Source organism: Sciurus vulgaris, assembly GCF_902686455.1.
Source record: "Sciurus vulgaris genome assembly, chromosome: 14".
NCBI lineage: Eukaryota > Metazoa > Chordata > Mammalia > Rodentia > Sciuridae > Sciurus > Sciurus vulgaris.
Window position 1 is genome coordinate 73,146,218 of NC_136475.1, and position 22,739 is coordinate 73,168,956.

At 33.6% G+C, this 22,739-nt stretch overlaps 1 protein-coding gene across 1 annotated transcript in view; it reads right to left on the reverse strand.

Annotated features, from left to right (window-relative positions):
* BIRC6 (baculoviral IAP repeat containing 6) overlaps nucleotides 1-22,739 on the reverse strand; it is a 213,402-nt gene that overhangs the window by 63,218 nt on the left and 127,445 nt on the right. The window contains 11 exon segments of the mRNA XM_079109988.1: nucleotides 2,524-2,720; nucleotides 6,746-6,919; nucleotides 7,967-8,134; nucleotides 8,841-8,972; nucleotides 13,214-13,343; nucleotides 13,749-13,892; nucleotides 16,418-17,198; nucleotides 18,407-18,628; nucleotides 19,640-19,748; nucleotides 20,016-20,272; nucleotides 21,234-21,513. Coding sequence (XP_078966114.1) covers nucleotides 2,524-2,720; nucleotides 6,746-6,919; nucleotides 7,967-8,134; nucleotides 8,841-8,972; nucleotides 13,214-13,343; nucleotides 13,749-13,892; nucleotides 16,418-17,198; nucleotides 18,407-18,628; nucleotides 19,640-19,748; nucleotides 20,016-20,272; nucleotides 21,234-21,513 — 2,594 coding nt within the window.

Consider the following 22,739-nt stretch of genomic DNA (forward strand, 5'->3'; position numbering starts at 1 on the left):
ATCCTATGTATGCAAAATTCTGCGCTAACTAAAGATGTGTAGAAATTTATATGCAGAATTCAGGGCTTTTTATCTGTGCTTCCCTCCTTTTCAAATTCCTTCCTCAACTTCCAGCTGGACTGGAAGAATCAGACTTTGGCCAATAAGAATGAAGCTATGTTTGAATTCCACCCACTAAGGGGATCTATGTACAACAGGTATAATCTCTTCAAAGAGCTCTGTATGTGAATGGGTACTAGGACCTTTAGAATTTTCTAAAACACTGGGAAAAGGCTATCCTGCTACACTCTTGGTTTTCTCCCTTGAGTTTTTCTAACAGTGAATCTCAGATTTTGGCAACTTCTATCATCTGGATAGGTGAGAATTTTCTATATTGTTAAAACTGGCTGCTTATATTCTTATAGTTCTCTCAATTGATCTGTTTCTTCTCACATTTTACTATAAATGACAAGCAGAAAACAGGCTGTAACTTTATAATTTTTCTTGGAAATCTCTGTTAAATAACCAACTGCATCACTTACTTATCACTTACAAGTAAGTGCTGCTTCTACATTATCTGTCAAAAATTCTTTTCCTTCCTTTAATTTCTAGTAACCTGTTTCTCATTTCCTTCTAAGCCTACCAGCTTTTGGGGGAGCGTAGGTGCTGGGAATGAACCCAGGTTCTTGTGTGTGCTTATGTGTGCTAGGCAGGTGTTCTTCCCACTAAGCTACTCCCCCAGCCCACTATCAGCATTTCTTTTTTTGGTGGGGGGACGGGGGGTGAGGTGGGGAACTGAACTCAGGGGCACTTGAGCACTGTCCCACATGCCCAGTCCTATTTTTTGTATTTTATTTAGAGACAGTGTCTCATTAAGTTGTTTAGCACCTCACTTTTGCTGAGGCTGGCTTTGAACTCTTGATCCTTCAGCCTCAGCCACTGGAGCCACTGGGATTACTGGCCACTGAGCCTGGTCACAATCAGCATTTCTTAACAGCAGTATTTCAATCAAGTTTGCTTATGACAATATAGGTATTCTTTAAGGGCAGGGTAGGCTTTCCCTCATCACAATCCTCACATCCTTCTGAGCTTTTAGTGGCAGAGGCTTTACCATTCACATTTCTACCAATAATTAATTCAAAAGAATCTAGGACTTCTGTTAATTACGCTACTCAAAATTCTTTCAGTTTGTGAAATACCCAGGTCGTAAGTTATTTCCACTTTTTGCAGTACATTGTTACAGCACTACTCCACTTCCTAATAATAATCAATACAGTAAATCACATTGAATACTGAATTAGGAAAATCATTTCCATGGAGTAATAATAATTTTGAAAACTTTGCAGAGTCTTCTGATTCAAATTTTTGACTAATTATGTAATGACCTTTTTTCCAGTAAGAAATACTTTTATTCCTCTGTGCCAATCACCTTATGATATGTGACCTCAAAATCAAAATATCTTAAACTTTTTGATAGTAGAATATCTACTATAAGCAACAGCCATTTGCTGAATAGGTATTGTTGTGCATTGTTGAGTTGTATCTCCCAAAAAGATATGTTCAAGTCTTAACCCTACTATCTGTGATGGTAACCTTATTTTGAAGTAGTCTCTGCAGATGTAACTAAGTTAAAATGAGGTAAAACTGGTATGAGAAAACAATTCAATGACTAGGGTCCTTATAAGGAGAGGAAGATTTAGAGACACAGGGAAGGTGGCCATATGAGACATAGGCAGAAAATTGGAGTAAAGTAACTACAAGACAATGGATGTAAAAACCTTACAGCTATCACCGGAAGCTATGAAGAGGCAAAAAAGGATTCTTCCCTAGAGCCTTCAGAGAGAGCATGGCCTTGCTGACACCTTCATTTCAGACATACAGCCTCCTATAAATGATGAATATCTATTTTTTTTAAGCCACTCAGTTTGTATTGCTATTTTAATAGTTCTGGGAAATTTATACACACAAAGTACAGAGAGAGAGAGAGAGTGAATAATTCCCCTACCTCATTCAACAAACATAACATGCTTTGTATTTACAACTCTCCATGCCCTACACTCCCACCCAACTATTAATAAAAGAAAAAGCATGGGAAATATATACATCAATGACAGCACGGTAAAGAGCATGTGAAAAGGTTAAATTAATACTTTTTGTAATATCTACACTTGAAATGGCATTTAAAACAGAAATATAAGTTAACACATATGGATAGCAGTACACAATATTTTATTTTTCCATTTCCAAGAACCGTAATTAATATCAGATATAAAAGAAGCACAGAAATGAGAACATTCATGTGACAGTCATAAAAATCAAGAAAAATGCTAGAGCATGAAGAGTTTGGCAAATGTGGTCTGTCCACAGCACTTCTTTAGAAGCAACTAATTTTCATAAAGTTGTGTACAAACTAACCTTTAAAAGATTTATATCATGATCAAAGATTAAAGAGTACTTCAAAAGGTCAATGCAAGTTAAAAACCAAACCAAACCAAAACAAAACAAAAAAATAAACAAAAACCGCACAGCAGGGTCTCATCTTACCTGTTGAATTACTTCTGGGTATAGCATGGGCAGTCGCTCTGCAATCAAAGCCAGTCCACCCATTCCTGCAAAAACTTGTAATGGTGACTGAATGGGACAGGTTTCAAGTAAAGATTCATCCAATATCCCATCCAAGCACTCATCACTTGGAGTGAGAGCCTCATCTTCTGGACAGCTACCAAGTAAGTCTCCATGATCTATACAATAAACAGAAAACTGAATGGGTAAGAGAAGATCTGGGTTTTTAAAATAGCTTTTATTTTTAAAAGTTAATATGTACATTGAAGGAAAAATAAAAACACAAGCAAAGAACAAAGTCATCCAGTTAAAAGCAGCTTAGTTGAACATGTCCCTCCAGGTCTTGCATATACACACACAACATCCCATTTTGTGTGAATGAGAGCTTAATGTGTATCGTGCTTTTCCACGCATCATGAATATTCACCAATTCAAAATCCCAAAGCTACAAGAGTATTTTTGAAAACCATGAATTCACAACACCAACTCAATCTGTTACAAAAAATTGTAATCCTTTCTTGGGGACAAAAATTTCACTGGGGACAGAAATGGCAACAGGCCTCCAGACAGATATATAGGCAGAATTACAACTAAAATAATGCATTCCCTTGATGCTCAATTTAAAATGAAACAATAACAAAATGCACCAAGCATGTTTCTGGGAGGGTTCATTTTCAGATTTCCATTACTAAAATATTATCAAGAAAGCAATGTTCCTAGTGAATTAAAGTATTCCGTAGTATAGTCAGAAGATGCACAAGAATCAATGGCTCACATCAAATGGACACTTGCTCCCATCTCTCCCTGTGTGCTTCTTTCTGCCCTCTCCTGCAGCCTAATGAACAAGCCCTGATATACAATGCCCAGAGGTCAACAATTCCATGTCCAAGATGGCATCTTTTCTATTGATTATAACAAAAAGATATTTACAAGTTGGCTAATTCACTAGCTCTACTTTTTATGGTACATTGTCACCTCATGACATCTAGATGCTTAGAAGTTGTAGAATAAAGCATGAACTTTGTGCAAAATAAACACAAGTACTTTACCAAAACTGCACAGGTAGATCTATGGTTATAATCTAAAACTGTCTTCCAGATATGGAGATACTAGCAAAGAGCAACTCCCCTCACCCTTCCCCTTTTCTCTCTTCACCATTCCAGTGACTAAATTCAGGACTATCCCTAGCTCCGAGAGGTGGATTAATAAAGGTCATTCCCAGGAGACAGTTCTTCTTAAGTGCTTTTTTTTTTTTTTTTTTTTTTGCTACTTCTAAAACTTTGGGCATTAGAACTTACTTATCCTTTAATACCCTGCAATGTCAACTAAAATGCACATATAATAATGGCTAAACAATCTGAATTATGTAGGGGCACAGATTGCTTCTCTATACATGCTTTCGACTTCCCCCACCCACCATCCAGTGAACATTCAACATACTCTCCAAGTTCAGCAGTTCTATTCCCCTAAATGGCAATCATTTCTATGTAGTAATGAAAAATACTTAAAAGGACATTACTTTAGTCCTCTACTTTTACCATGTGTTGTACACTTTTAAACATCTAGAAAGACAAGATGTTTTCAACAAGGATTTACATTTCCAACTATACATACTGTAGTACTGAATAAACTGAATACACACTTATTTAACAAAGACTAGACTTTAAAGAAAAAAAAAAAAAAGAAATCAAAACAAGAAAAAAAACTTTTTTATTTTTTTTTTAATAAATAGAAATTATCTTCCAAACAGGAAGAGTCTGGCTTAGAAGCCTTCCCCTTCTCATTTCTGATCAACCCAGGGGTCAGATATATGCACCTATAATGCTTAGAGATGACTCCAACAATTTCACTTCCTGTATCATTTTAAGAACAGTCTTTCCTATGCATTTTAACACACAGTGTACTCAATGTGTTAGTTTACTAACTCTACTTTTGTCATACACTGGCAATCTCTTTAACATGTAGCCAGACAAGGTGTAAATTAGGGTTCATTTGTCCTTTAGATACACTATTTACATAGCATAGTAAAACAAAACTTACAGACCTCAGCTACAAAGGTCAATCTTGCTTCATAGAAAATACACTGGTATAAAGTTCTTCGCATTTTCTTTTTCTGTTTCTTCCCTGAATCAGCATTAATATAGTATGTACTGCTCAGAGAAGTGTTTTGCTCATTCCATTTCCAAAACACAGTTATTTCATTATGAATTTTAACAAAAAGATAACTGCAAAATGTTTTACTGCCTCCACTTTTAACATACTTTGTATACTTCTAAACATCTAGAAAAACTAGATGTTTCAAATAAGGATTTAAGTTTGTCCACTATGTACATAGTAGTGTTCAACAAACTACACACATGTAACCATGTTATATCTGAAAGTTTCTTCTAAGTAGGATCATTCTGGTCTAGAATGCTTCATTTCTTCCACTTTTCTCCTATGGCACATGTGTCACTCAAATGTGATGCAGATCTGTTTTTATGATAATCCTCCCATTTACAAAAGCATATATTGTTGCCCTGTCTACTCAACAAGAGTACAAATTCCATCAGTTATTCAGGCGTAGCTGTATTAGGGTTAAATGCCAACATGACCTTTAGATCCTTTTGATATTGCCTTCTATGGTCTTGTTATTCAAAGCACAGTCCATGGACTAGCACCATGGGCATCAACTGAAAACTTGTTTGCAATGTGCCATCTCAGGTTCTATACCAGACCTACTGAAAAAAAAATTTGCATTTTAACATGGTTCTGCAGGTAATTTCTAAGTATGCTAAAGTCGGAGAAGTACTGTCCCTTGGGCATAGTTGTAAGTTACAGTCTATGTTTTTAAAAGTCCTCAAAAAAGACTCTCAGCAAGTAATATGCAAACATTACAATTTAAAGTTCCAATTATGGTCAGGTATGGTGGTGCACACTTTGAAATCCAACTACTTGGGAGTTTGTGGCATGGGTACAGGAAGTTTTAAGTCAATCCAGGAAACTCAACAATACCTAGTATAAAAAGGGGGGGAAAAAAGAGCTAGGGATATGGCTCTGTGGTAAAGCACCACTGGGTTCAATCTCAAGTACTAGGGAGAAAATATCAATTAGAAAAAGCAAAATAATGATAAAGATTTCTCTTACTGAAAACTAAAAACTCTACCATATTGGTTTAACTCTGAAATACTTACTTGGAAAACCAAGAGGTCAGTATGTTCAAGCCTTATAAACACTAAATAAATAATTTAAAAAATTTAAAAATGGACACACAGTACCACCAAAAAATTGGGGAAAGGAAATATGCCCTAATGAAGAAAATAGCCAGTAACTAAAAATTGAACTTTAATCATGAGAAAACTCAACATTTAAATATGATGGTACTCACACTATGAAACACTACTTACAAGTATTTATAGTAGTGAAAACCCAGAAACAACCAAAATGTTTAAATAAATACAGCACATAAATTTTGTTATATTCATACCATAAAATAGGCAATAAAAATGCACATCTGCAAAGGACTACATGAGTAAGAAAAAGAAAATGCATGATCCAAATTCTATGAGGAAAAATGTTTACATGCATGAAAAACCACTCAATACATTTAAAGTATCAGTAAACTATACACTAAAGTTCTCGCATTGACTATAAAATGACAATTCACATAGTGCTCACAGTACTGTTAGAAATTAAAGCACATATGTACATATATAAGTGATGATATGAGGAATTATAACAATTTTCAAATGAAATCATGGCAATTTTTAATGTTTATAAATTAACTAAGTCAAAGGAAAAATACATTGTTAAGCAGATACAATAAAAATAGTCAGTTGGGTGCAGTGGTGCACATCTGTAATCCCAGTGACTGGGGAGGTTGAGATAGGAGGATTTCAAGTTCGAGACCGGCCTCAGCAATTTAGGAAGATCCTAAGCAAGTTAGCAAGACCCTGTCTCAAAAAATAAAAATGGCTAGGGGGCTGGGGATATAGCTCAGTTGGTAGAGTGCTTGCCTTGCAAGCACAAGGCCCTGAGTTCAATTCCCAGCACTGCCCAAAAAAAAAAAAAAATGGCTGGGGATGTAGCTTAGTGGTAAAGCACACCTGGGGTTAAATCCCCAGTACCAAAAAGAAAAGGAAAGGAAAGAAAACAATTAAGCCATTAACTAGAAATCTTTGCTGTATTAAAGACTATAATTTTTAAAGTAGCATCATCCACATACCTTTTTCAGGGTGTAGTCTTTTGAAAGAATCTGTTTTTGACAGACTTGGGTCTGTGATAACTCTTGATCCCAACTTAACAGTCAGATCTATTGAACGGTAACCTTGAGGAAGTTTTCGGTCATAAAGGAGAGTTAAAAGCTGGGCAAGTGTCATTTCAGCTGGCAACGGCTGGCCTAAAAATGACATAACTAAGGTAAGTTGGAATCCAAGAGGAAGACATTTATTTGGCTTGATTTACTCAATTATATATTATTTCTACTAAATCACAGGCAAGAGTTTGATTCTGGCATCAATTTCAAAACAATTTAAAGTGAGCTATTATAAAGTTTACGAAAATTTACTTCTGACATGTCAACAATAATGTCCACGTGAATTGTTTTAATTAAAGTAGAACATCAAAGGCAAAAAAGAAACAATAAAACAGACATCCACAGATTGTTGACTTCTGTTACAAATCAACAATGGAAAGCTACAAAAAGAAAACCAGAGTTAGTTGGTAGTTTGATTATAATGATATGGCACAAAAATGATAAAACGGGCATTACCTTGACCAATGGAAAGTTTATTGGCCAAATAATACTTTTATTGGGAAGAATGCAGTTAGTGGTCCACTATTAATGGTATATCTGAGAGCCCACTGCCAGAACTAGTTCTATAAAATTAGCCTCACATTGCTTTCTATGTAACTTCTTTTATGGCATACTAACTGCAAAAGTTAGGAAGCCAGTTACAGTACAAGGATATAACCTGACAGGGTTAAAGAAGACTTAAAACACATTACTCCCTTTCTGCTTATTTCTCTTAAATGGAACTGTATGGAGAAGATATTACTAATTTATTTATTTTATCAAAAACACCTAATCAGAAGTAATTCTGATGACTACATATGTGATTTTTATAGCTGTAAGATCATTAAACATTTTTTTTCATCTGCAGTCACAGGAGACTGAAGCAAGAGGATGGAGAGTTCAAAGACAGCCTTAGCAACAGCGAGGAACTAAGCAACTCAGTGAGACGCTGTCTCTAAATAAAATACAAAACAGGGCTGGGGATGTGGCTCAATGGTTGAATGCCCAAGTTCAATTCCTGGTACCAAAAAAAAAAGAAAAAAAAAAAAAAATAAAAAGAAAAGGAAAGAAACAAAACAAAAGAAAAAATTTCTTTTGATGTTTATTGATGCTTAGGTAATGTGAATATTACCTGCCAAGAGCTTGTATTACCTGCCAAGAGCTTGTGGAACAGATGAAACACTGGGACAGTAATTATTTTGTTCGCAGCCTCTGCACCTGAGGAAGCACTTCCTATCTTATCAGGTATTGTCCTCCCCCTCCTGGATGGAGGGCGAGGTGGTGTAGCGGACACAGCACGTTTAGATTGGGACTTCAACCCTAAAAGAAAACAATCTGTAAGAATCTATGTAAACAGCATACTACAAGTACAAATGTGTTTCTAAAATATTTTAATAAAACATGCACTCCTAGCTAAGCTAAAATACAAAAATGTTTCTTCTAAAACAAAACCTTAAATTTCCCAATTCTATTTGTCCTTCATGATAATCAAGAAGTCTTAGCTTTCTTTGTACCTAAAACTGTTTTCCAAGAAAGTAAAAAAATTGCTGTTATAATCTGTGAGATACAGATGACCATCCATGCAGTAGAATGCAATTTTGTATAAATATGTATAAGAAATTCTGCATTAATTTTTCTCTGAGATAGGGTAGATATTCCAATACAGAGGTTTCCTAATTGAAGAGTAATCTATGTTGAGACTGCTTATTTGTTATAACTATCTCACTTATGTTAAAAACATAACCTTCCAAAATTATGAGTTATCCTTGCTGATTTTTGTTATGCTTTAACCCAATAATAAAAACTTGTTTCTCAACCAAATTTTAAATTGCATTTACTTTCTAATTTTGTATGATGAACACATCATAAATGAAAACTAATAAATACATTTTTGTGTTCTATTAAAAGACTGTAAATCAGCCTTCTGCACTAATACATTTATTACATGAAGTTCCTGTAAATATAAATAGCTTTATTTTAAAGAAACCCAAATAAAATAAAGATTATTAAAAAACAAAAAGCATACCAGAGGCCACAACAACACTGTAATTGTCTTGAAATCCGTTTTCTGCCTTAACTTTTTCTTTCTCTTCGTGGTTTTTCTTTTCTTTGTCATCTTTTTGTTCACTAATTAGTTTAGCTGTGATACTTGGAGTATCTGTAAGAAAATATTGTCTAAAATGCACCGTTTTTCCAAAACATGAAGGGAAGCAATAAGTATTTTGGAAGACTATACAGGATACCTAGATTGAGGCAAAGTAAGGGAATTTAGAAGAAATGCTGTGATGTTCAAAGCTTCCTTATAAAAATGGACAGAACCTGTTACTGTTTGTAAGGAAGGATATTTAAATTCCAATCTCTAGAAAGTATTATTACTATAATAGAGGAATATATTACCTCTAGAGGAAGTGAAAAACCTTAAGAACAAAAATTTGCTTTAGTTTAAGCAGAGCTCATTATAACCCATACCTACATCAATTCAGTCTTTGAAGCATAAATACCAAGAAAAGACTATTAACTTAAAAGAGGGACCAAAAAAAATAGGACAAAAATTAAAAATAAAAAAAACTTTACTATTGCTAGAAGAAAACAAAGGTTCAATACTCCAACATATTGATGTCAGCACTAACTTGCTCAAACAAGAGCCCTAAAGTGCAAGAAATAAACCAAGAAAGAGTAAGTGGGATGCCATTAAAATAAAAACTTTCTGCATAGCAAAGGAAACAATTAACATTGTGAAGAGGTAACCAGATTGTTTTTCTCCAGGTTTTCCTACTTGGGATCAATCCAGCACCATTGCACCTTTTGTGAGCCCAATTCTGAGAATGTGAAGCAGACAGGAAGTGCCAAAATTGAGGCAAATGTGAGGTCTCTGATTTGGAGAATGTAGGAGCTGTTAGCATGGTTGGTGTTAAAATGTGACTCCAGAGGAACCTGAAGAGTCTGAAATGAGCACGCTCCAACTCTTAATTCAAAGAACCCTTTTCTGAAAGATACTTTGCTACGATGAGGAAATCAAGGAAATGAAATTCCAGCCACAAAGATTCATATTAAGGAATTAACTCTTGGAGATAAAGGGAAAAGACATGTGGATCTTGGAAGATAATTATTCTAAATATACAGAGGACAACTAAAGTTGAAGGTTATTTTTCTTAGAGAACATCATCTGTTATTTATTTGATCAAGAATTTGAAGATTTAAATAACAGAATGAATCAAACAACATTACCCTATGTAAATTTATGATTACACAAATGGTATGCCTTGACTCCATGTACAGAGAGACAACATGTATCCCATTTGTTTACAAAAAAAAAAAAAAAAAAAAAATTGAAGATTTATATGTAATAAGAACTTTATACTTCAAAGACTTCAAGATTATTGAAATGAAAGAGGGAGTCACAATTCTCAAAAGAATATTTTTGGACTATCTATAAATCCCAATCTGAAGTGTTCTTCATTAAACATTGTTCAAAAGAGAGAGAGAGAGAGCGCCTATAGAATATGGGATCTTTGGTACCTGCTCTTCCAAAAGGGGAGTAATATCCAGAACATACAAAGAATTCAGAAGGCATAACACCAAAAAAACCAAACCAAACCAAACAAAAAAACAAAACACAAAAACCAATAAATGGGCAAAAGAACTAATACAAATGGTCAACAAAAGGATGAAAAAAAATATACAACATCCCTAACAATAAAGGAAATGCACATCAAACTACATTGAAAATTCACCTCGCTCCAGTTAGAATGGCAATCATCAATACAAATAATAATAAATGCTGGAAAGGATATGGGGAAAAGGATACACTTATACACTGTTGGTGGGACTGCAAATTAGTACACCCTAGAAAACAGTATGGAGATTTCCTCAAAAGACTAGGATTGAAACTACCATATGAAACCACCAGTTATCCCACTTCTTGGTATTTATCCAAAAGAACTAAAATCAGCATACTTTAGTGATACATGTATATCAATGTTCACAGCAGTACAATTCACAATAGCTAAGTTATGGAATCAGCCCAGGTGCCTGTCAATAGACAAATAGATAAAGAAAATGTGGTATATACACACAAAAAAATTTTACACAGTCATAAAGGAGAATGAAATTATATCATTTGCTGGTAAGTGTCTACCAAACTAGACAACATAGGTTTATAAAAAATTTCTATCATCACAGTAAATTTCACCTCAGATTAAAACCTAATATCCTACCTAACAAAGCTTAAAAGCAGGTCCTAAAAGCAATTAGCTATTTAAAGTAACATAAGGATGCTTCTGGAAAAAAAACTTAGAAAACAAAAACAATTCAGAACCTGAAAAAACAGCATTCACATAACATTCTGGTATCCAATAAAAATTTCAGACAAAGAGACAAGAACGTATTATCAATATGAGGAAGAAAAATAATACAAACTGCCCTATATGTTACAGAGTAGAAGAAAGCTTGCAAACTTCAAGTAAGGATAAGGACATTTAAAAAAAGAACCAAATCAAACTTCAAAATATTTGATATAGAGATTTATAAATGCAAAAATAGTGACATGTAAACTCTCTTAGTTGAAACAATGTTGTCAAAAGCTATAGGAAGTGAATAAAATTACTCATAAAATATTTCTGAATTATTTATATTTCTATACAGATTGAAATAAAAATATACTTAACATATATCTGAAAAAGACTAAAGGTAATGAACCCACTTCAAAGGGTGAAAGCACTGCTAGATAGTTTAAATCTAGCACATAAGTTTTGATCTGGTATTTATAAAGCAATTAGCTTAATTTAATATTTATGTAATAAAGGGAATTATGTTTAAAAATTAAAGGGAATTATTTTGTACACTATTCTAAATGATAGAACATGATGTTTTACAATGGTGTTCTAAAAAAAAGATAAATAAGATGCTAAAATTTTAGTTATTTTACAGTAGAATGTAATTTTGCATTTCAAGTTAAATGTGCAAAATGTCAATAATTAAAACTTTAGGAGTATTTTATTCCCCTTCAGCTATTTAATTAATTAATTTTTATTTTTCAATTTTATTTATCTCACAGAAGGGACAATTTCAAGGCTATGTTAGAAAAAAGTTTCTAAAATCACATTTTCAGAAAAGTTCTACTGTAATAGACATGGGAAGCATTTTCCAGTTAGAAACCATGATTTTTAAAATAAGTTTTGTAGTATTCTAACACTACACTAAAAACCTTCTTAAAAAGTAGGAAAGAATTTCACATTTATGCATACACCTGTGTTAGAAACAATGTGAACTAAAAAATTATCTTCTTTTTCCTTCTTCAGAGATGAACTTTCACTATGTTGTCCAGGTTGGGACTGAACCCCTGCCCCAGGTGGGACTTATGGGCATTGCACCACAATGTCTGACTTGGAAAAAATATTTTTACCTTGCTCAAAGTGATCACACCTACTTAGCACCTGTATATGGTAACAACTCCCAAATCTACTCAACCAATTTTTTTATTATGAGTTTTAGATTTGTATTTTCATCTAGTAAATGAACATGTCCAGCTTTTTTATGATACTCCTACACTTCCTTCAGTTGATAGCATCCCCCTCATAGGTACACAGCTGGAAACATTTATACTATAATACGCACACTGACATTTCCAGTTTATTTTTAAATCTAACACACATAAACTCATAATTACACGTTCAGAGAACAAAATGTGTCCTGCTTCCATTCACATCCACAGGATAAATTATAGTGTATTACATAATAAGTATCTTTACATGGCACATATGCAATGATTTCATTAACTAGGATTTCTAAGAAGCGAGAAATTAGAACTCTCTAATGTTGATAATATGCATTCTGCTGTTAAAAACTCCTTAATAAAAAACAACCCTGTTATGTTGTTTAAAAACACATGTATACTATAGGCATGATACCTACAGAAAATGTTTTCTCTGCTTTCTTCACTAACAGCTATACATGATAAGGTGACAAGACATTTCTACCTATTTCATTTTCATCTCTTTATCACTTATTTTGTCCCTAGATTTAGAAAACATTTATTAATAAAACTTCTGTTATCTAACCTAATGCCTTGAAATTCACCACTATAGAATGACCAGAGAATTTACTGTAGGAAAATTCCATCAATAATTTCCAATGCCTGATCTGCATTTTTAACTGCCCATTTTGCCATTACTACACATAACATACACAATACCAAAAGGACTACTCAGGCCTGAATGTATTATACATTTTGTCTAATACGCTTTTTAGTCATGCTTCAAACTATAGAGACATGTTGACCCTTTTCTGGTCTTTGGTTGCTAAGTGAGCAGAAGCAGTAAAATAAAGTTATAAAACTAAAAGAATTCCACATGCATCTTAAAAAAGTAAAAGAAAAATTAATACTTAAATCTGACGTGCCTGACACTCTGTCAAGAACATCTGATAATGTTGTTGAGACTGGTAAATGAAGAGTACGAAACTTGTGGCCTGCTCCATACATAGGATGCTGGATGACATGGCTAGTTGCATTAATTCTACCTTTGTACAGCTGAAAAAAAAGAAATAAATCAACAAGTCCACTTTTTAGAATATATATCACGAGGCAATTACAAAAACATACAAGGCCAATAAAGCACACAAAACGTAAGTTTATCTGATAAATTTCTTTAAATATTATGTGTTTACCATAATTTGTTATTAACTTTTGCATTAGTAGCACTGTACCTAATATTCTGTCACTTTTTCCCCAAAATCAAATCAAACTACTTACTATACAATACAGCAAAATTATGTTATTGAGATGGTGGTAGGTTATCTTAAGGAGAATTTCAAGTCTTGTCATTAAGTATAGTTTGTTTCGGTTTGCTGTTTTGGAAATTAGATGAGTATATAGATGACTATGAGATATATTTACACACAGGTAATTGTTAAGAATTAAGTGTTAAATACTCACTGGACAGGGAGACTGAAGAAACATTGTCACTTTCTCGTCTTCCAGCATCAACTGTAAAAACAGTCTTCGTATAAACCCTGAAATATTCCCAGATGTTGGAAGGTTCCCTCTTTGGGGAGATGTCTGAAATAGTTCACAGAGAACCTGGGAAGAAATTCAAACAAGTTCATTGCAAATTTATTTATAGCTTTTATTTTGAAGAATAAACAGGAAATTAAGAATGTAGATTAACAAGTATACAGCTAATACATTCACCCAAATCAGCAACTAAAGAAAAAATTATCTTAAAATACACGAATATAGTTAAGTTAAAAAGCATAAGAAACATTTCTGTGGGTAAGAGAATTTACTACTAAAAGCAGGGTGTAGTGGTGCACGCCCATAATCCCAGTGGCTCAAGAGGCTGAGGCAGGAGGATTGTGAGCTCAAAGCCAAACTCAGCAACTTAGTGAAGTCCTATCTTTAAATAAAATACAAAAAGGGCAGGAGATGAGGCTCAGTGGTTAAGTGCCCCTGCATTCAATCCCTGGCACCCACATGCCATCTCACCCCACACACAAGGACCTTGTCAATATCAATATAAATGTGTCAATATCAACGTGGTTACAATAAAAATTACTTTAAAAGTATGTTAAAAATATAAAATAAAGCCTTAAGAGGAAACAGAGGTGATCATTAGGCCAGAAATGAATGGAACAGAAACAGTTCAGGGTACTCAAGGGGATGTATCAAATTTTCAAACATCTATAACCAAGTCCTTGGTCAAAGTTGGTAATGTAATAATTTCCCTTTAATTGCAGTAAGCAGAAAGGTATTTTCCCCAATCATTAAAATTATTATAGACAATAAAGTATCTTGCTCTTCCTCTTAATAAAGTTGAATCATTCGGGTTGGTAATGTGGCTCAAGAGGTAGAGCACTTGCCTAGCATGCTTCAGGCACTGGGTTTGATCCTCAGCATCATATAAAAATAAATAAAGATATTGTGTCCATCTACACTAAAAAAATTTTAAGTTGAATCAAATTTTTAAAAATTTTCACTGATACCCCTTAATCTACTAACAAAATCTGACCTGAATAAGCAGTATTAGAGAGAAAAAAGTTTTATTAGTATTTTCTCTGTGTCAGAGAGGCTCTAGTATAAACTCTATTTTATATATATATATATATATATATACATGCATACATGTGTATGTATTTATAATATGTGTGTATGTATTAATTTTTTTTTAGAATAGTAAATCCTGGCAAAACATCCTTAAGGCAGGTATTCATAATGTGTGGAGCTGGGTTTGTGGCTCAGTGGGTAGAGCACCTGCCTGGCATGTGTGAGGCCCTGGGTTCAATCCTCAGCACCAAAGGTAAATAAATAAAATAAAGGTCCGATGATAACTAAAAAAATATTTTAAAAAATTTAGTGTGTGTGTATGTATAAATATTTGTTTTAGAATATTTAATTCTGGCAAAACATTCTTAAGAGAGGTATTACTAGCCCCATTTTGCATGTTAAACAACTTGTACAAGGTTACAAAAGTCAGAAAGCTGCAGAATTTGACAAACACCAATTAGAATTCCACTGGAAATAATTCTAGGTTTCAAGATTTTAGGTTCCATACGCTTAATACAATGAATCATCATTCACATTTTTATTTTTATTTATTTTTTAAATACAATTTTTAATTGTACATGAACAAACCACCTGTATTTTGTTTTTTTTTTTTTTTTTAATGTGGTGCTGAAGATTGAACCCAGTGCCTCACACATGCTAGGCAAGTGCTCCACCACTGAGCCACAACCCCAGCCCTCACATTTTTATTTTTTATTCTAGACAGGATCTCCCCTAAATTGCTGAAATTGGCCTTGAACTTGTAATCCTCCAGCCTCAGCCTGCACAGTTGATTGGATTATAGGCCTGAGTTACAATATCTGGCTATCTTTTTTATGTGATTTATCCAGAGTCTCTTAAATGAAACCTACTTTGAAGTCTATGTAACTAGAAGCAAATTAACAATTATAGCAATCTGGCTACACCAAAATATAATGTCTGAATGCAGATGTGATAAACAATGATCACTGTGTCAAATGTTAATCTCATTCCAGCAGCTAAAATATTATACTTTTGGCCTTGTTTCTGCAAGTGGGAGATTTGGAGGGGATTCTTTAGAATCTCCAGCTAGGGTTGTGTCTTGGTGGTATAGCACTTGCCCAGCATGCGTGAGGCACTGGGTTTAATTCTCAGCACCACATAAATAAAAAAATAAAGGTATCTGTGTCCAACTACAACTAAAAATAAAAAAAAAAAAAAAAAAAAATCTCCATAATTTCTCAGTCACCTTATCATAATTTTTTTTTTTTTTTTTTTTTTTTTTTTGGGCGGTGCTAGGGATTGAACCCAAAGCCTTGTGCTTGCAAGGCAAGCACTCTATCAACTGAGCTATATCCCCAGCCCAATAAATGATTTTTGAGACCACATATTTTGAGAGGAAGGAAAAGAGTTATTGGTACTTCATTTTAATTATGGTTTAAATTCAAATATTTAAATGTCACTTATCCCAAATATTACCATCATCTGGCCTAATACATAACCCTCTCTATTTTATTCTACTTGTACAATGTGATAGCATAATAACACATAACTAAAACCTAAGACAGTTCAAGTTCTTCTCTTACCTGTGCCATCAGTTTTTGATTATTAGGATGACATGAAATGCACTGCAGAAAGAATGCAACAGTTGCATTCTCAATTGCAGTACGCTGTTGAGTTGTCAATCCTGTTGTAGCAGCTGAGGAAAGAGAAGCTGATCTTGCATTGGTCTGTTGTGCACCTAAGTTGTGTCCTCCAGAAGTGGATCCAGAGTGACACAATAAAAAAAGAAGTGCTGTCCACAGTGGATTGACTTCAGAACCACCAAGCCAATCTTTCATAATATGGCTATTGCCAACTTCTGTCAAAAACCTAAGAATAGGAGCAATCAGGTCTGCTGTGATAGGCATTTTGTTACAATGCTGTGGAACATGATGCCGTCTGAGTTTATCCTGGGAAATATCTATTGACTGAGCAATGCTTTCTGAGTAAGAAATGTGGCTAAAGCAAAAACTAGCCAGACTCCTCACAAGAAGAGAAGGTAAACCTGAGTCTAGTAACTGTTTGATAGCTTCTGGAGACTGAGAAGAGGAAGCAAGGGTTGCTAGATGTGATTCAGTTAGTGCAAGAGGTGCTTGTGCATTTTTAGAGTCATCTGTTAAAGATGCACTAAGGTCCTGCTTTTTGCTATCATCTGTCATAGACAGACTGTGGTGACACTGTACTGGAGGGGGTGTAATTCCCATCCAGCCCATAAGCAAGGAAAAATAATTTGGGTGTATGTGACACATCGAGCAAAGTAGACTGTCAACAGCTTTCTTCAAAACCATGTTGCAGGGAAGAGACATGGACCAATTAAAAAGTAACCTAGGGAAATAAAAGATAACATACATTAATAATATAATTACTTTATAAAGAAAGAATTCATTCTTTAAATATTTCTATAATAGATCAAATATACTGACAAAAATATAGCTTATCTGACATTTAATAATATGACACTACAGTGTGACTGCTTATGATATAGACATTTTTAAATTTAGACACACTGGATTTAGGTTAGCCTTGTAAAATGAGTTCAGAAAATGAAGCGACTTATATTCAGCAGTTATATCATCAATGTAACCTTGAAAAAACTCATGGAAAAAAAAAACAACAAAAAATCATATTAAAGAAATGTTTAGGGGACTGGGGTTATAGCTCAGCGGTACCTTGCCTCATAAGTTCAGGGTACAGGGTTCAATCCTCAGCACCACATAAAAATAAATAAAGGTACTGTGTCCATCTACAACTAAAAATAAATTTTAAAAGATGTTTAGGTTACATATGACATGTAAATAGCATAAGTTCATGTTTATGAATAGAAAATTTAGTGAAGTTCACTAATAAGGCAAGGATTATGTCAATTGGCAGGGTCGAATATGAAGATAAGAGATTAAAAAACAAAGGCTTACCTTCACTAAGTCCTGGAACTATTCAGAAATAAATACAATATTTTGCTACCAACTTACAGTTGTCTATTAGTAAGTTCAGCAAAGCCTTAGCCAAAGTATGATGAAGGAATGTGGGTAAATGAAAACTAGTTGTCAAAAGAAAAATAAAGAAAGTAGTCTTTCAAAAATCTGTAGCTATACTTTTCCTCTACAGTGGTACATTAATAATAAAGGTAAAAGAACCTAATGGATAAACATACAAGGGAGAACAAACATAATACACTTTAGGAAGACCTACACAAAGCATTCTGATTTCAGGCAAGAAAAGCAGGAAGCATTACTAATATATTTTCTTAAAACAAGAAGAAAAGCTGGGGGTGTAGCTCAGTGGTAGAATATTTGTCAAGCATACACAAGGGTCCCAATTCCATTCTCCAGCAGTGAAAAAAAAAATGCACACACACATGCACAATGTACGTGCGCACTAATTAAACCTATGTGACATCTTATTTAAAACTGGTTACGTTTATTACTTTCAAAGTATTTTTATCCAAATAGACATGTAAAACACTTTGTTTAATAACTGAAAACCCAAGTGATCTAGTACTGGCAAGGGGGATTTCTTTTTACCATCATACTTACTCAAAGAGCTCTCGGTCCAGCAGTGCTGGTAAGTCATACTCTACAAGCAGTTCATAACTATGCCAAAGAATTGCTGCTACACAGTGCAAATGAGAAGGAGATGGCATAAGAAGACCATACTCTATTGTTGAAGAGCTAGGACATAAGTAGTTCATCCTGCCACTTCTCTTCATAGCAGCCACTCTTGCAGAATCACTGACCCATTTTAACAAAGCCTGAATTCTTCAAAGAAAAAAATGAATTCCAGTAACTAATAATGCCACAACTAACTTTTCATTAAATATCATTTTAGCATGTAGGCAGGTATGCATAAAAAATATACTGCTTGTTCTTAATCATTTTAATTTAAAATGGGAGGGAAAAGGCATGTATAAGCAATAAGGATATAGTTGTTCCAGTTTTCCAGTAACATTATCAATTTTAATTGCTCAGGTTTGAGATAACACACTATGGCTCAGTAAATAAAGTATTTATTACTTCTTACTTTACCTATAACAACATGTTTAAATGTCTAGAATTTAGGAGTATACATTTCAACAAACTTCTATAAATTTTCTGTCACCTTAAAGCAAATTTACAGTAGCTACAGCAGTGATCTGGAGACACTTCTTTATGATGCAGTATCTGATCAAAACCAGCATGTTTCGCACACCTGGATTACTAGTAGCAGTCACTCACCCTCACACATTCTGCTCATTCTGACAACAGAATGTCCTCAAACATATACTGTGGCAAGTGTCACCTACTCCTACTCCCCTAAGGTTGCAGATCATTAAAACATATCCAACTATGAATCACTGGCTAAGAACAAAATACTTAAAGCAAACGATACTTTAGAGTTTATATTAAAAAGTGATAATTTATGGTCCAGTTTTTAAAATACTACATTTGTATCTGATTAATATTTGTTTTTTAGTGTAGACCACAAAATTCAAAATTCATTGCTTTAGCTTAAAAGAAATGCTTAATGGTTGACTAAAAAATGTTTTATTTCATTCCAGCCTCCAAAAGAGAGACTATGAACTCTATTTGAGTTCGACTTTACTCTATGTCCAAATACATGAAAACCTATGTTTAAATATTCATGATAATCCCTAAAAGTTTTATTATGTAAAGTCATAGAATAACAATATTGTCTTAACTTTTATGTGATCTCATGTAAGGACAAAGTATGGTAAGTAAAATTCACTACAGTCATATTTGTGTACAATGAAAAATAGGATCATCATATACCGGTCTTTTGTTCCAGGATCCTGAGTTGTACCAAGCTGGTAAAGAATATCTATGGTGGAGTCAGAAGACAGTCCATTCAGTCTTCCAAAAAGTAAAGGGCTATTCAAATCTTGCAACAAAAAAGAACAATAAAGTTACTAAATAAATTGGAAAAGGAAGAAGTGCTTAATTTTTAAGTTAGTCATTAAAAATGTATAATAAAATACAAAATATATAAAATCATATAAAATCTAACAAGAGAAAACAAACTTGAAAAAAAAAACAAAGCTAAAGACAAATTAATTTCAGAAACAGGGATAATAAAAAAGATTGCAATAGGCCAATTGTGATTGCTTTCAGATAATGTAAAAATTAAAATATCGAAGTTAACTGTCACCTGTAGGATCACTGCCTGATGCGGCACAATTTCTCAGGAGAATGTCTATAAGCTTCAGGCCTATTCTAGTAGACTGCAGTCCTATCTTTACAAGCACAACCTCAATATTGGGTGAATGCATTCCACAGTATGGTGACATCAACAAGGCAGCACAAGTCTGTAGAAGATTAGCAGTAGGTGCAGCGGCACTTGCCATCATTCCTTCCAGGTCACTTATGTGGGTAAGGCAATGATGTAATAGCCGTAACCATCCAATACTGAAATATAAACACAAAATTACTTACATGATAAATATAAGTAGCTCAAATTATTTAATAGATAAAAGAAAACTCTTAAAATATCAGTATATTTTGTTTCTTAAAAAGGACCAATTAAGGGTTGGGAGATGTAGCTCAGTGATAAGAGCACTTGCCTAGCATACCTGAGGCCCTGGGTTCAATTCCTGGTACTACCAAAAAAAAAAAACCCCAAAACAACAACAAAAAAAAGGAACAAGTTGTAGAAATCTGAAAAATCAATAAAGAATTAAATAAATAGTAAGTATGCCCTATAAGTGCTTAAATGCTCATACCATTAAGAACTATAAGTTTGCTTTAAAAAAAAAAAACCACTAACTCAGTTTTTTATCTTTTTCTAAATAGCAATTGATTAGGATCACAGAGTTGTAAAACTTGAAAACAGAAAAAGAAATATGAATTTTCTATTAGGCAAAATTTTCAATAAAACCCCTCTATAAAAGTTTTAACCAAAAAATATGTTTACTACAGTATATGTTCAGGTCCTAATTTGTTTGATTCAGATATAATACTTTTAATAACTGACTTTTCAGAATTACCATTTATGACTAGTTCTCTCTTTCTATGGTCAGCTTGTATGATTCAGGTATATACCTACTTACTGGCATGTGGGCATCCCTAAATAGAACACAATCCTCCCCCACCAAAAAAAAAAAAAAACAAACAAAAAAACAAAACCACACATACACACACACACAAACTCTAAAAAGATTAAATACACATAAATCTCAATTTCAATCAATCTTAGGAATCTGTTTTCACAAAATTATTGTATTTCACCTAATTAAAAAGTAAGATATAATATAGATAATTCATGGAACAAAGAACTTCCTAAGACCTGAAAAAAAAACAACTAAAGGATGAATAATTTCAGAAAAAGCACAAAAAAACCTTTTTAAAGAATAAGGGGAAAAAAACATACCTTGTTTTAGATACCTGATCTTCAGATGGAAGAAAGGGATTATTAACTGTTGCTGAAGAAGTGGTACCAAAAGCGGTGAGGCCCAACAATTTAATTTGCGAAAGGCCCAACGTGCTGGCATCTCGTGGACGATGTAGTCTAAGGCAGACAGCAGAAGCCACCTCAGCTTTTACAAGCTGAATTTTTATGTAGGTGAGACCACTGGTAACAACAGGAGTGGACAAAGGTAGCATATTTACCCCATCTGCACTTACTTCAACAGACACTGAGGATGGGCAGGCTATAGGAAGAGAAAATTGAACAACCACAAACAGAAAAGTGAACTAGATTTCACAGTCTAATAAAAACCCCAGGTAAAAGAGCAGCTTTCAGTTACATTCACTATGAACTAAAAAAATAAAATAAAATAAAAAATTAATAGACCAAATCACACTTTCTCAATGAAATTCATCAATTAGTTTTGAAGCTATTTCCCAACATTAAATATTTGATCCTCAACGTAAGAGGAATATAACATTCAAACATTTAACATTCGCCTAAAACAAACACAGTAACTTAAGATGTGCTTTCCAAACAACTAAATAGACATTTATTTTTTCATTTCTACTTAATTTAAAATTGTCATGAACAGGGCTGGGGTGTAGCATGATAGTAGAGTTGCTTGCTTAAATGCAAAAATCCCAATGAAGCTAACAAATGGCAGCTACCACAGGACAATTGTTTCTCCCTAGCATGACACAGAAGTCCATATAATTAAATGCATCTACCAACTAAAACCATCTTGAAATTAGGTTTTAATTTTAATTTCAATGGTGAAATCAAGAACAAATTTTACTGCATGTCAATAATATACCAGGCTTACACACAGTATTAGAGAACTCATGCCAACTTCTAAAACTAAAGTTCAAACCTTTTGAGGAAAGTATTCATAGAGCAGACAAAGTGAAAGAAATTAGGTAATTTAAATCCCCAGAAGAACAAATGACACGGCTTATATTCAAGTCCATGTTTGATTTGGAAGTCTACATTATCTCTACTGAAGCACACGTATGTTCAATTCAACAGTAAAACCAAATTGTTTAATTTAATGAAAGCACCCAACTCATAAAGCATTTGCTTTCTTGTATCAGAGTTCATATTACACTTCTTCTCTGCATTAATCTATTTTCCTTCTAACTTTATATTCACTGTATCTGTTTGTATCCAGTAATATGAACTCCATTACTAATTGGATATAACAGTCTAAACTTTCAAATCAGTAGGAAAATGTTTTTTCTTTCAAATGTCTGAAACCTGCCAATTTCCCATAGGTCTTCATTCAGTTATTGGTAGTGACATTTGATAGTAATGAGAATCAATATATGAATATTGGAAAATCCAATGAAGATTAAATTATACTAAAATAATTTGAGGCCCATAAAAAGCAACATAGTATTTTACACTGTTTATGAGTACTTCTGGTTTCTGCTCTGCTTAATCTATATCTTATTTTCTAAAAATTATTTA